This window comes from Rhinatrema bivittatum, chromosome 9 (genome assembly GCF_901001135.1).
Source record: "Rhinatrema bivittatum chromosome 9, aRhiBiv1.1, whole genome shotgun sequence".
NCBI lineage: Eukaryota > Metazoa > Chordata > Amphibia > Gymnophiona > Rhinatrematidae > Rhinatrema > Rhinatrema bivittatum.
In genome coordinates, this window is record NC_042623.1 from 179,250,666 (window position 1) to 179,266,412 (window position 15,747).

At 48.6% G+C, this 15,747-nt stretch overlaps 1 protein-coding gene across 1 annotated transcript in view; it reads right to left on the reverse strand.

Annotated features, from left to right (window-relative positions):
• The window catches only part of PSMD2 (proteasome 26S subunit, non-ATPase 2), a 153,010-nt gene that overhangs the window by 57,107 nt on the left and 80,156 nt on the right, over positions 1-15,747 (reverse strand). The window contains exons 13-14 of the mRNA XM_029617179.1: positions 5,379-5,541; positions 5,116-5,217 (exon numbers count right to left, since the gene is read on the reverse strand). Of these exons, the coding sequence (XP_029473039.1) occupies positions 5,116-5,217; positions 5,379-5,541 (265 nt within the window). The remainder of the gene's footprint in view (positions 1-5,115; positions 5,218-5,378; positions 5,542-15,747) is intronic.

A 15,747-nucleotide genomic window follows, 5' to 3' on the forward strand; every position in this document is an offset into this window, starting at 1 on the left:
ACTCGCCTCAACTCTCCTGGCGTTTCTCAATTCGCCAAAACAGTTATCAACCATTCCCCTTCTGTCAGAGACTTAGGGGTTCGGCTCGACAACAAATTCAACTTAAAATCATTCGTCAACACCACTAAAGAATGTTTCTTTAAACTACAAGTTCTTAAAAAACTGAAACCTCTCTTGCATTTTAGAGATTTCCGTTTGGTACTTCAATCTATTATCCTCGCTAAATTAGACTATTGCAATTCGCTCTTACTAGATCTCCCTGTAATAACTATCAAACCCTTACAGATGGTCCAGAATGCCACTGCTAGGATACTTACCAACTCAAATAAGAGAGACCATATCACTCCCATCCTTCACTCCCTGCACTGGCTACCCATCAAATTTAGGATCTCTTTTAAAGTCCTTATGATGATCCACAAGGATTTACACATCGCCCCACTTAAACTTAGCTCTCAATTACGTCCACATTTTTCAGACAGACCAGTTAGAAGAGCGTACAAAGGCTCCCTATATGCCCCTCTGGCCAAATCCACTCTAAGAAAGCGGGCATTATCGACTGCAGGGCCTACTCTTTGGAACACTCTGCCACCGGATCTACGCCAAGAACGTTGCCATCAAACATTTAAGAAACACCTAAAAACGTGGCTTTTCAGACAAGCTTTCCCTGAAACATAAGATCTCTCTGACACCGTTCAAAGGACACAACCAGGGCTCAAGGAGGCCCCCTACTTAGTTACTTCCACCCGTCCTTCTCACCCCCTATCTCTTGACCTCCTGCCCATGCCTTCCTCTCTTATTAATACATTTTTTCGCCCCGACCCCCTGTTTTTACCCCACATTCTCATATAATTTCTTCATTGTTTTCATTCCTTATTAACCCGCCTCTGAAGTCAGCGAAGGTCTCTAAAGTTTAATGAATAATGCTTTAAAGTTTTAACGTTCCAATGTTCCAATGTTTAATGGCTCTCCCAATTGTTTCCTTTTGAATCTTCTCACGTTTGTTTAATGTAACTTAACTTAATGTTCAACTTAATGTATCGCCCACCCGCGACTGTTCTGTTGTACTGTAAACCGGTGTGATCTGTATTTCATACAGGAATGTCGGTATATAAGAATCCAAAATAAATAAATAAATAAATAAATAAGTGAGATGCCGCCAACCGGGCCAGATGACGTTCCACCCAGGCCATAAGCTTGTCCACTTCTGCGGCTACTGGCCGACCTTTTGACCCCTTGACGACTGATGTACTCCTCCAGTCTTCGCATTGTCGGATAGAACCCTTACCGACTGATGCTGAAAGAGAGGAAGAAAACTGTGCATAGCTAGACGAACCGCCCTCGTCTCCAAGCAATTTATGGACCACTTGGACTCCTGGGTTGTCCACTGACCCTGTGCCGATCGCGACTGACACACTGCTCCCCAACCTGAAAGACTGGCATCCGTTGTCACAATCAGCCACTGGGGATTCTCCAGGTCCATCCCCTGTTGTAAGTGCTCTGGAACTAACCACCATCCAAGGCTGGTCCTGGCTGGATCCATGAGGGGTAAGGGCAGTGGAACTCCTCGAACTTGGGGTCCCAACAGGAAAGCAACGCCCTCTGCAAAGGCCTCATATGAGCAAAAGCCCAGGGAACCAACTCCAGGGTAGAAGCCATAGAGCCAAGAACTTGTAAATAATCCCACACCGTGGGCAAGGGGAGGGCCAACAGCCGGCGAACCTGAGTCATCAGCTTGTCCATCCTCTCCTGAGCAAAGAAAACTTTGCCCACCATCGTGTCAAAACCCATTCTCAAACTCCTCCACTGGCTGCCAATAAAGCAAAGGATCCTATATAAAGTATACACTGTAATTCATAAATCCATTCACAATATCTCCCCTCTTCAACTAAGTACCCAACTACGTCTTCATTTTTCTTCTAGACCCATCAGAGGAGCATATAAAGGCACACTCGATGTACCCTCAACAAAATCTTCACAATATAAACGTGCCATATCTACAGCAGGCCCCATTCAATGGAATGCCCTCCCACCAGATATTCGGCTAGAACTTTGCCACTCTTCATTCAAAAAAAAAACTTAAAACATGGCTTTTTAGCCAAGCTTTTTCTGAACCATGAACATTTTTTCCCTCCAGCTAGCAAGAGCGTCTCTTCATCACAAACTCCATGCTCTTTACTACTACCTGACTCGTTATCTAATTGCAGGACATATGAGATTTTCTCAATTATACTTTTATGATTTTTATTTTTATGTTTAATAAGACCTATTAACTAAGTTTTTTAGGTTTCTCTTCTCTTTTTTTTTTTTTTTTTTTTTTTTTTAGTCATTAATGTTACAACATTATTGTTAAGTTTTGAACTAATGTACCCTATTCCAAGTTTCATAACCTTGTTCTATGTAATGCCTTTATTGGTGATTTTCATGTTCTGTTTCAATGTAAACCGATGTGATCTGTATTTCATACAGGAACACCGGTATATAAAAACCAAAAAATAAATAAATAAATAAATAAATAAATAAATAAAACGGGCTCCCAGGAATTCCAACATCTGGGACGGTACCAGCTGGCTCTTGGAGTAATTGATGACCCATCTGAGCGAATGAAGACGGTGCAATACTGACTGAACCGCTACTTTGCAAAGCTCTTCCAACTTTGCCCGAATGAGCCAGTCTAAACAGGGGTGAACCAAAATCCCGTCTTGCCGGAGAGCCGCTGCTATTACCACCATTACCTTGGTGAAAACCCGGGGAGCCGTTGCCAAACCGAACAGAAATGCCTGAAACTAATAATGCTCACCCAAGACCATGAAGCATAGAAACCTCCGATGATGCTCTTGGATCCCTATGTGAAGATAAGCCTCTATCAAATCCAAAGAGGCCAAAAATTCTCCTTTGTGGAAGGCCTCCGTTATCGCTGCATCCCCGGGGGAGAAGGGCTTTCGCAATTGCCTGTTACAGGCAAAAGATTATTTTTGCTGCGATTGTGCGGCTCAAGGAGGAATCCCTTAGCTCAGCTCCAACGGCCTCTCCTGTCCCCGATAAGCGCGGGAACGGCAGTCATTTTACCTGGGTCAGGCTCCGATTCTGCGCAGGGTTCTGGGGGGAATCTTCCATCGCGGCTTTCCCCTCCTAATTTAAGCCCTGAAAGGCCTATTGATGTGGGGCTTGATCCTCCGCCTCCTTCTGCAGGTGCCTTAAAGAGACAGCACCCTTTTTCATCTTAGTTTGTTCTATTTTCATCTTAGTTTGTTCTATACATAAAGCTTATATGGAGGCAGATCTGGATTTGCAGTCTTTTCTCGCATGTCTCGGTGCTGTGATCAGCTGCTAACTCTAGGGTCTTTAAGTGCTGCGAGATGGGGCTAGAGCTCTGGGTTTAAGCCAACATCTACCAGGGTGACATCACTTCCTCTTTAGCTAGTCCCCTTTTTGCAGAAAGTGCCCACGGAAAATACCTTGAATTTTTCCTTTAGAAATATGTTGAAGGCCCTTAGATCTAGGATGGGACAGAATCCCCTAGTTTTCTTTGAAATCAGGAATTACTTGGAGTAAAGCCCCATCTCTCTCTGCCCTGGTGGAACAAACTTGACTGTTCTGGCCATTAAGAGGGCCAAGACCTCAGAGCGTAGTATATCCTAATGTGCTTTGAGCCCTCATGATGGGCTCAGGGTTGATTTGGTGGGACACCCAATAGATTTAATCTATATCCTCTGCAAACTATGCTGAGAACCCATTGGTCCGATGTTATGCTGAGCCACTGGGTCGCAGAGAACCGCAGCCTACTCCTGACAGGGAGGTTCATCGGCACAGGTATTGGGATCTTAGCTATTTTCTCTCTCTATAGTCCAGTCAAAATCCCATCCTTGGAGCTAGCTGGTAAGCCATCTGGGGCTTAGGTGCCCTCTGTTGCCTAGCATAGCAATGAGGGGTCTGCTGCTGACGGGACCGAGAAGGCGGAGGATAGTGCATCCTTTAAAAAAAATAAAGACTTCCTCTGCCCACATCTCAGGTATCTCCTGGATGAGGTGGCCAGTGGAGAGCTGCTGTGGCGAGCTGCTGGAGCATTGCAGTGCTCACGAATCTGCACCACTGCATCCTCTCTCGATCTCTAAAGATTCTCTCCGGTGCACGGAACGTCAGCGAGTCACTCCTGCCCTTCAGGATGGAAATCAGAGGCTCGCAGCCAGGCGAGTCTGCAGGCCCCGATTCCAATGGCAGAGAATCTAGATGCCGCTTCAAAAACATCATATGTTAACCAGACTCCATGTTTTCCACACTCCAGTCACCAGTAACTGGAGGGTGTCTTACTGGTTCTGAGGAAGTTGTACGGCCACCTCCTGCACCTGCTTCAGAATGTCCCGCATATACTGGCCTACTGCTATGCACTCAAACATACTACTCCAGAAAGCCTTTCCCCCAAGGGCGCCATAGCCTTACGATCCATCCCAGAGGACACCAAAAAGAGTGGGTCTTAGAGTGCTTGGCCTTCTTAAAAGCAGATCTGACCACCTGAGACTGGTGTGGGAGCTGCCACTTGTCAAATCCATAAGCTTTTTGGTCAATATATACCACATCCGCCTTTCTATTGACGGGAGACACTGTGAGGGGGTTCTCCCACATCCTCAACAACTCCTGAAGGATCTTGTGCACTGGGATTGCCATGATCTCCTGAGGAGGTGCCAAGTACTGGAGAATATCCATCATTTTGTGCCTAGTATCTTCTTCTGTCTCCAAAGTAAAGGTATGGTCTTCGCCATCAACCAAATAAACCCTGTGAAGGAGAGGTTCTCCAGTGTGACTTCTATTTGTCAGGGGAATTTGAGGGGTCAAAGGGTGAGGTCTACCATCCTACTTGTCCTTGGAGAAAAGCAATGCAATTAGATAAAATTATAGTAAAATACAATAAAATTATCACAGGCTGTTATGATAAATCATACATGAATTAACAGGAAATGCTGATATTGTCTGCAGGGAAATGTTGAAAGGGCTTCCTCACATGCCCAGCATGCCCTGTCCTTTCCCTTCCCATAAAAACAGAGTCCATGTGCATTCAGTCTGCACTGGATACAGGTGTTGGGGTACACAGAGCACTGGACAAATAGAAAGCAAACCTACCTGCATATGCACAGATATCCACCAGTGTGTTAGCGAAACTACGGAAGGGTTCAGATACCACCTCCAAAGCAGCCAAAATCGCCTCAATGGCCTCTCCCTTTCCTACAAAGGGTAATCCATAATCAACATTGGTGTACCAGAAAAATAAAAAATGTCATCACATGCACTCAGGGTTCCTCAGCGCTTGTACGCAACCAAGGGTAGGATCTGCAGGGAAGACAGCACCCAATCAATTCTGTGAATGCCCCATGAGCCTTTCTTACCCAGGTGGTTCAGGCCCAGGCCTAGGGGCAGCCACCTGGCATAAGTGTCCTTTAGCTCCTGTTCCGATTTTTCCATGATGGTCTGAAGGATAGTAGATGTGACATCTCCATTACATGAGCCCACAGCAATCATTCCGCAGGCGAGAGCAGTCACCCCAGATACCTGTGGCACAATGGAAAAAGAAAAACTACATCAGCGAGCGTCCACCAGAAAGTATACACATCTACTGTAAATGGGGATGGAAGGGGGAGCTGAGGAGAGAAAGGAGGGGCTACTGGGTATTGGGGGAAAAGAAAGGGGGAGTGGGAGCAGTGCATAATGAACATAAGAACATAAGAAAATGCCATACTGGGTCAGACCAAGGGTGCATCAAGCCCAGCATCCTGTTTCCAACAGTGGCCAATCCAGGCCATAAGAACCTGGCAAGTACCCAAAAACTAAGTCTATTCCATGTAACCATTGCTAATGGCAGTGGCTATTCTCTAAGTGAACTTATAAGAACATAAGAAAAAATGAACTGCTCACATTGGTGCAAACACTGTTTAACATACAAAAATGGCTTTATTGCCCTCTAATTAATCACAATCACTAACACCCTGCACCTACCCACTAAGGGGAGGGGGAGCAATGCATTTGTCACAGCCACTAACACTATGTAAGAAAATAAATGACCACATAGTGGCCTATCCAGTGTGTACAGCTGAGATTCCTACATGAAACTTAATACCAACTCCACCCTGCCTTGCGTCTTGCTTGACATTTCAATTGTTTCTTTTTGTTTTTACACATCACTGCTCTCCATATATCTGCCCAAAGCAACCGAACTGACCACCACCACCTTTGACAGTCAACCACGTCAGGCCTTGCTATCTTCAACTTTCTTTCTTACAAGATCAATACATAGACCAACACCTAAGGTCCTCGTCTGTCTTATTACCCAGTTTTATACTGATCCTTGCAGCCATCAAGGTCAGCGAAGAATAAATAAAATAATAATAATTCAGCCTCTTTTTTTTTTTAGTTTATTTTTTCAACAATTATTGAATCTACATTCCACTGGCATCAATGCAATATATTATACTGCTATATAGTAACATATACCATGCATAGCTGTTTGTCTTCTTCTGTTTTAACCATGAACCCTCCTATGTACTGCTTCATTACAATCCTCTTGCCTCTGGGGATTTGCAGTGTTTATCCCTTGCTTTTTACCTCCGGGAGGACTTGACCGGCATTTATCCCCCTTTCCATGAAAAATATATATTTCCTAATATTGTTCTCAAGTCTATCCCCTTAAAGTTTCATATCATGGCCCCTAGTTTTACAACTTTCTTTCCATTGCATCTTGTGAATTATCAATATCTTTCAGGTATTTAAAGGTTTGTCACCTCCTTTCCTCTACCCCCCAGCCCTTAGGTATGCGGACTTAGATCCTTAAGTTTCAGCTCATAGGGCTTTTGCTGCAGACCCCACCTCATTTTGGTTCTCAAGATGAGGAGCTGTATAGAGGCACTATCCCCTCCTATTTTCTGCTGGTTATGCCGCTCCCTATGCACTCCAGCAACTCTCTGGACCAGACCACTGCCTTATCACACTATTTAGCTAGTTTGAGATATCAGACAGTATCACGCCAAAGTCTCTGTCCTGGTGGGCACACATCAACTTCTTACTGCCCCCTCCCACCCGCACTGGATTAACCTCAATCATAGTAACAAAGAGACAACAGAAAGAAGTCAGGGCTTTATCTTCCAGCATGTAATTTAGCAGTTCCCATGCCTCAAGCACGATGCTTTGTAATAACTGTGCCTCCTTGGTCATTAACACCTGTGCTTAGTCTGTAGAAAAGGAGAGGTCATGCGGCTCATCATTTATCTGATTATGGCATGGACCGGGGATTCAACAAGTCCCCCAGGATTTGCCATGTACTCCCACCCCTAATTTGTTTCTGGAAGGGAGGGAGGCTGGCATGAGTGTATGGAAAGAACATTTCTTCCCTGGTGGGCGTACATCTTCCCTCCAACCCTCATTCTGATGCAGCCTTCTCACGCTCCTCCTCCACCTCACCCCAGTACAGTAGTCATCCTCCCAACCCAACTCAGTAACATCTCCTTTCTCTCCATCTCATCTGCAGTCAACCCCCCCCCCCACCCCACCGTGCAATCCTCTCTCTTTTCGCTTTAAAAACTAAATACATAAAACAACCCATAAGAGTTGCCATAATGGGTCAGACCAAGGGTCCATCAAGCCCAGCATCCTGTTTCCAGCAGTGGCCAATCCAGGCCATAAGAACCTGGCAAGATCCCAAGGGGTAGAGAGATTCCATGCTGCTTATCCCAGGGACAAGCAGTGCATTTCCCCAAGTCCACCTTAATGGTTTATGGCCTTTTCTAATCCCAACTACTCAACTTTCACCATTTGCTCCGGCAACAAATTCCAGAGTTTAATTACGTATTGAGTAAAAAAAAAATATATCACCTAGTAACTTCACTGTGTGTCCCCTAGACCTTGAAAGAGTAAACAACCGATTAGCGTTTCCCCGTTCTGTGCCACTCAGTTTATAGTCCTCTATCATATCTCCCCTCAGCAGTCTGATTCCGTTCTATGACAGGCGCCGTGTGACATTTCCAAGGAATAAATCAGTTATAGGGAAGCGGTCTTAAGAATTTTAAAACTGTCTCCCTAGGATGAATTTTAACTGATAAAAGCTACACTTCTCAAATATCGATCAGTACTAGAAGACCAAGGTTTGAGCAATTAAGAGACACCATCAGGAATGGTATAATGGTAAATTAAGGCTGAGACTCACTTTAAAAATGAACTTAAAAATAATTCAGATAAATTTTATTTTTTTTTGTGTTATTCTGACATCTAAAAGAATTCAGGTCTTGGTGACGGAGTTAAAAATTGAACTTCATGTATGACTGCAACAGGTTCTTCTAATTATGGAAAACATGGCCCCCAGCAACAATATTTTATAACTGGAACCAAAAATCAACCAAATTCTTTAATTCTTAGTGGCAATGCTGTGCCCGGCTCCTCGGATTGTCTGGAGCTGGAGAGGCCATGAAGGACACCTTTAGAGCAGATCTAGGGCCCATGACTGCAGAGACAGCCCTGGTGCACGACTGCAATAACTGGACTAAAGTCATCGGGGGGGGGGGGGGGGGGGGGATTATAGAGGGTACTTGTAGTAGATGCCTCCTATTGTTCTAATTGACAAAGATTGCTGGGTCAAAAAAAAAAAAAAAAAGTCCGTAAAAAGGTGGTGCCCCAAAATATCACAGTTGTAAAGATTCATTTACATGTCTTGTTAAATCTCAAAACGTGTCACCATATATTTTGGGAGTCGCATACAGACATCACTAAAGATGTCATAGCATAAGCGATATACCCCCATAATCTAATCATGACAATTTTATACAAGTAAAAGTTTAACACAATCCTTTTAAAATAAAAGGAAAATTGGTTGTTACCTGATAATTTTTGTTCCTGGAACACCATAGATCAGTTCAGATGCATGGCTTTGCCTCCCAACCAGCAAACAGAGATAGAAGAAAAGCTTTACTGACCCTGCTACTTAACCTCTTGTGCCACCTGTAGTCCCTCAGTATGACCTGTACCCAAGCCAAGATGAGATTAACTGTAAACACTTACTTCAACCTCTCCCTTACACTGACCAGGAGGAAGCTGGAACCCTTTGAACTGGAGCTCTTCCAACGAGTATAGCTGATAGATCTTTTCAACAGTAACCAAATCTGTACTCTTTACACATGGAAAACGAGAGCGGCCTTACCAGAATGGGTGGGGCTCTGGACTAATCTTTGGTATTCCAGGAATGAAAATTAGCAGGTAATACCCTAGATCAGTCCAGATACAGGGGATGTACCCAAGCTCCCCATGACAGACCTAGTTGCAGTACACTCACCGAAACCAGAGGATTCAGACGTCCAGACCTCCAGCCGGTAATTTCTGGTGAAAGTGTGTACTGAAGCCCAAGTAGGTACCCGACAGATCTCCTGTGGGGAAACTAGCTGACACACTGCCCACGAGGTTGCCTGTGCCCTACGAGCATGGGCCCGCAGCCCCTCAGAAGCCGGTCAAGCTCTGCAAATATGCATGATCCAATTGTTTCCTTTTGCCACCACGCAATAGTAGTCTTGGAAGCCTCACTCCCTTTCTTTGGTCCATTCCACAGAACGACCAGGAGATCCTATCTCTGAAAACTATTGGTATTCTTGAGATAACTCAACAATGCCCAATGTACGTCTAACAGATGAATCTCCCTTGCATGCAGCATCACCGAATCCAAATTTGGAATAATGGGAAGCTCCACCATCTGACAGAGGTGAAAGACCAAGACTATCTTCGGCAGAAAGGAAGGCACCGTGTGCTGTATGCCCGCCTCCAAAATCTGAAGAAAAGGGTCCATACACAATAAGCCTGAAGCTCCACAATCTTTCTGGCCGAACAATTAACCAACAAAAAGACAACTTTCAAGGTGAGATCTTTTAGAGATGCCCTTTTCAATAGTTCAAATGGAACTCCCCAGAGCACCCACAGAAGAAAATTATTCCTTACCTGCTAATTTTCGTTCCTGTAGTACCATGGATCAGTCCAGACGGTGGGTTATGTCCCCCGTCCAGCAGATGGAGTCAGACAAAACTTTGAGGGACATCACCAGTATAAGCTAGTGCACCCTCTGCTGGAGCTCAGTATCACGTATAGCAAAGCCCAAATGGACTAGAAAGGACTGGATCAAGCTACTTAACCAACCTTAAATACCAGAAATAACTAGATATAAGAATAAACAGCCAACTAGCGGCAAGACACCCAACTTGTAGGGAGCTGTGAACAGTAATAAGAACGAACGGAGGAAGACAGACATTATCGACAGTGAGTAGACCCGAGCAGAGGCAAGAAATCCCAAAGTGGTGGGCGTCTGGACTGATCCATGGTACTACAGGAATGAAAATTAGCAGGTAAGGAATAATTTTCTTTTCCCTGTAGGTACCAGGATCAGTCCAGACGGTGGGATGTACCAAAGCTTCCCTAAACCGGGTGGGCCCCTGAAAGTCCTGCTCGGAGAACCTGGCTGCCAAAATGCCCAGTGGATGACGACGGCAGGTGTAGTCGATAATGCCGTGAGAAGGTGTGCAACGACTTCCACGTTGCAACCCGGCAGATTTCTTGTGAGGAGACAGAACGGGCTTCCGCCCAAGACGCAGCCTGCGAGTGAGTGGAGTGCGCTATCACTCCGCGAGGAGGGATTCGTCCTGCACCAATGTAAGCTGAGGAGATAGCCTTCCTTAAGTCATCGAGCAATCGTTGTCTTCGAGGCCTGGTACCCCTTCTTTGGACCCGACCAAAGAACGAAAAGGTGATCGGAGATCCTGAAATCATTAGTCACCTCCAAGTATTGGAGCAAAGTGCGCTTGACATCCAAGAGACGAAGTGTCCGAGGCTCGTCGGGACCGAAGGACGGAAGTTCCACTGTCTGATTCATATGAAAAGACGAGACCACCTTCGGGAGAAATGAAGGAACGGTGCGCAGGGAAACTCCCGAATCCGAGAACCGGAGGTAAGGTTCCCTGCAGGACAAAGCTTGAAGCTCCGAGATACGACGTGCTGAACAGATGGCCACGAGGAAGACCGCCTTGAGGGTAAGATCCTTGAGGGTCGCTGCACGTATTGGCTCGAAAGGGGCTCCTGACAAGACACGAAGTACCAGGTTAAGGCTCCAGGAGGGACAGGGATCCCGCACCGGTGGACGTATGTGCTTGACCCCTTTGAGGAAATGAGCTAAGTCCGGTTGAAGAAGGAGAGAACCGTTCCCTTGCACGAGGGAATTCAGAGCCGCCACCTGGACTCGAAGGGAATTATAAGCGAGCCCCTTCTCCAGACCATCCTGAAGGAACTGGAGAATAGAAGGAACCGATGCCTCAGTTGGCCGAATCCCTCGTGAAGAGCACCAGCTTTCGAAAATTCTCCAAACTCGGGCGTAAGCAACCGAAGTAGAAGACTTGCGGGCCCGCAGCATAGTTGTGACTACCGCCTCTGGGTAGCCTCTGCGTTGGAGACGCCGCCGTTCAAAAGCCAGGCCGCAAGACAAAAGAGTTCGGCCTGCTCGAAATATACCGGACCCTGGTGCAGTAGACGAGGAAGATGACCTAGCCGTAGCGGACCATCCACTGCCAACTGTAGAAGATCCGCAAACCAAGGTCGGCGAGGCCACTCTGGGGCAACGAGAATCACAGGGCCCCGATGATCTTCTATCCTGCGGAGAGTCTTCCCTACCAAGGGCCACGAGGGGAAGACGTAGAGAAGCCGGTGAGTTGGCCACGGAAGAGCTAGAGCATCCACCCCTTCCGCGCCGCGCTCTCTTCTGAGACTGAAAAAGCAAGGTGCCTTGGTGTTGCTGGCAGTCGCCATCAGGTCCAGGTGCGGTACGCCCCATCGGCGGGTCAATAGCCGCATCGCTTCGTCGGAAAGAGCCCATTCGCCGGGATCCAGCTGTTGCCGACTTAGGAAGTCCGCCTGAACGTTGTCCACCCCGGCTATGTGAGAGGCCGCTATCCGGACGAGATGCATCTCCGCCCATTCCATCAGGGGTGTCGACTCGAGGGAGACATGCTTGCTTCTTGTGCCCCCTTGTCGGTTGATGTAAGCCACGGTGGTGGCGTTGTCCGAAAGAATTCGTACTTCTCTGTTCCGTACCAGTGGGAGGAAGTATTGGAGCGCCAGCCGAACCGCTCTGGTTTCCAGTCGATTGATCTGCCACTTCGCTTCTACCGGGGACCACGTCCCCTGCGTGGCGCTTCGATCACAGACTCTGCAGCATTTCCAGCATGCAGCGATCGCCAAAATGTGCACCTTAGATGCGCTATAGGAAAATTAGTTTCTTACCTGATAATTTTCGTTCCTGTAGTACCAAGGATCAGTCCAGGACACCTGGGTTGTGACTCCGCACCAGTAGATGGAGACAGACTAAAACTTGTGGGCGGAGCCATATATGCTCCTGTGCCAGTCACAGCCCCTCAGTCATACGTAATGTCAAAGTAGAAAAATTCCATAAGGTAACCATAGCTAACCAAACAAACTTGCTATTTAAACGGAAAAAAATTCCAACACCCCTACAGGAACCAGGCGCCCCAACCGGGAGAGTGACTAAATAAGGGGTCAGCGTACTGAAACACAACAATGAGCGGACTCTTCGTTACTGCAGCGTAGCACTGCGGGCGGGATCCTGGACTGATCCTTGGTACTACAGGAACGAAAATTATCAGGTAAGAAACTAATTTTCCTTTCCCTGTACGTACCAGGATCAGTCCAGGACACCTGGGATGTACCAGAGCTAAATTACCGAGGGTGGGAAGCAGAGAGTCCCGCTCAGAGCACCTACTTTCCAAAACTCCCGGAATCAGTAGCCTGAACCTCCAACCGGTAATGACTAATGAAGGTATGTAACGACCTCCAGGTAGCCGCCCTGCAAATCACTGGAGGCGACACCTGCGAAGACGCCACCCAAGAAGTCGCTGGAGACCGTGGCGAGTGAGCCCTGAGGCCCCCAGGAATCGGTTTTCCCCACACGAGGTATGCCGAACCAATGGTTTCTTCTAGCCAACGGGCAATCGTCGTGTGGGATGCTGCGGTCCCGTTCTTTGGACCCGAAAAGGAAAACAAATGATCCGCTATCGGAAAGAAATTCGTGACCTCCAGGTAGCGTAGAAGGGATCTTCGCACAGCAAGCCTCTTTAAGTCCCTCGCTTAAGGAACAGAGGAGCTCCCGGCCGCAAAGCGGACAGCTCAACTAACTGATGCCGATGAAAAACGAAACGACCTTAGGTAGGGAGGAAGGGATCATCCGCAAGGATACCCCGAGGCGTATCTCTACAGGAAAGAGCCTGCAACTCTGAGAAGGGCCGCGCCGAGGCAATCGCCACCAGGGATACAGTCTTTAATGCGAAGACCCTAAGAGTTGTATGCTTCAAGGGTCAAACGGTGCCGTGCACAGGGTGGGAAGAACCCAATAAGGTTCCAGGACGGGCAGAGGAAACGCAACGGAGAACGGAAAAGCTTAGCCCCCCCGGAGAAAACGGGAGACATCAGGACTCGCCAGCAACCAAGCGCCACCACTTGGACCCGCAGGAACTGCATGCCAAGCCTTTGGCCAGACCAGCCTGGAGAAAACCAGAAGACCAGATACCGAAACGGCAGTGGGAGCCACACTCCGCTGCACGCACCATTCCCCAAAGACTACCCAGACCCGGCCGTACGCCAAGGACATAGACTGCTTCCTGGACCGCCGCAGCATAGCCACCACCGCGTCAGAGTAACCTTTCCTCTGGAGCCGAGGCCACTCAAAACGCCATGCCGCGAGACAGTAGGGATCCGCATCCTGCAACCAGACGGGGCCCTGATGGAAGGGCCCCCGCGACCCCCTGGAGACGCATGGGACGCATGGTAGCCGCCCCCGACAAACTGAAAGAGGTCCGCGAACCACGGACGGCAAGGCCATTCCGGAGCCACCATGATCATGTTGAACGGGTGCAATACTATGCGGCGCAGAATCTCGCCGAACATCGGCCACGGAGGAAAGACGTACAGCAGGATATCCATCGGCCAGGGAAGCACCAATGCGTCGACTGCTTCTGCTCCCCTTTCCCAAAACCGATTGAAAAATCACGGAGCCTTCGCAGTGCAGCCTGTGGCCATCCAGTCCATGTGGGAATACCCCACGTCTTGCCGATGAGGCGAAACGCTTCGTCCGCCAGCTCCCATTCCCCGGGGTCCCGACGATGCCGGCTGAGAAAATCCACCTGGACGTCGCCGATCCTGGCGGCGTGAGAGACTGCGACGTTGTCGAGATTTATTTCCGACCAAGCCATCAAGAGCCTCGCCTCCTCTGCTACCTGTGGGCTTCTCGTCCCTCCTTGGCGATGGATGTGGGCTTCTCGTCCCTCCTTGGCGAGTGATATAGGCCACTGTGGTTGCGTTGTCCGACAAAACACGGACTGCCCGTCCCCTCAGCAGAGGTAGGACCGATTGCAGCGCCGGACCGCTCTGGTCTCCTGTCGGTTGATAGCCCCTCGGGCTGGAGACGCTGACCATAGGCCTTGAACTGACTGTCCTAGACAGACTGCTCCCCATCCGGAGAGACTGGCATCCGTGGTCACCACTGTCCAGGTGGGCACGAAGAGTGACACTCCAGAGATCAGAAGACTGGAATCGAGCCACCAGGCCAGGCTGGATCTCGCCCGGCCTACGAGTGGAAGTGGACGGTAGAATTCCCCCGAAATCGGCTTCCAGCGGGATAGTAAGGACGACTGTAATGGCCGTAGATCAGTGAACGCCCCGGGGACCAACGCGAGAGTGGAGGCCATAGGACCCAGGACCATCAGGTAATTGCCGACTCGTGGTAGGCGTAGCGACAGCAAGCGCCTCACTCGAGACTGCAGTCCGCACCTTCGGTCCTGCGAGAGGAACACGCAGCACCGTGTCGTCGAAGGTATTCCAAGGTCTGCGTGGGTACCACTTGACTCTTGTTGAAAATGACTATCCAGCCTAGAGACTGCAAGAGTTGTAGGCCCCTGGCCACCGCCAGCCGACACTGATTCTCGGACCTCGCCCGAATCAACCAATCGTCCAGGTAAGGATGAACCAGCACCCTCCTGGCGTCGCTGCGCCGCAACCACGACCATTACCATCGTGAACGTACGAGGCGCCGTTGCCAGCCCCAAGCGGGAGAGCCCTGAATTGATAAAACCGTCATAGGACGCAGAACCTTAGGGATCGCTGAAACGACAGTTGAATGCCTACGTGAAGGTACGCCTCCATGAGATCTAGTGAGGCCAGGAACTCTCCTGTACGCCCCGAGGCGATCCCCGACCAAATAAACTCCATTTTGAAGTGAGGTACACGCCGGCTTCCGTTCACCCCTTTTAGATCCAGGATTGGTCTAGAAGAGCAGTCTTTCTTTGGAACAATAAAATAAATGGAGTAACGCCCCTTGCCGTGCTGACTGATCGGAACGGGGAAAAATGGCTCCCAAACTTTCCAAGCACCGGATGGTGTCTAGCACTGCTGCCTTCTGTTCGGGAGCCTTGCACGGCGAGACCAGGAATTTGAGTGCTGGGGAACGAACAACTCTAATGCGTAGCCGTGCGTTATCACATTGAGGACCCCTTGGCCCGAAGTTATACTGGCCCATTCCTCGACAAACAAGGGTAACCGCGCCCCTACCTTGGAAACGACGTGCTGGGGCTGAGGTGAGGGATGGGCCGGCCGCGTATCACAGTGAAGACTTGGGCTCCTCCCTGTCTACCGAAGCGTGTACTCCGAAAAGACTGCTGCCATTGAGGGATTCGGGAG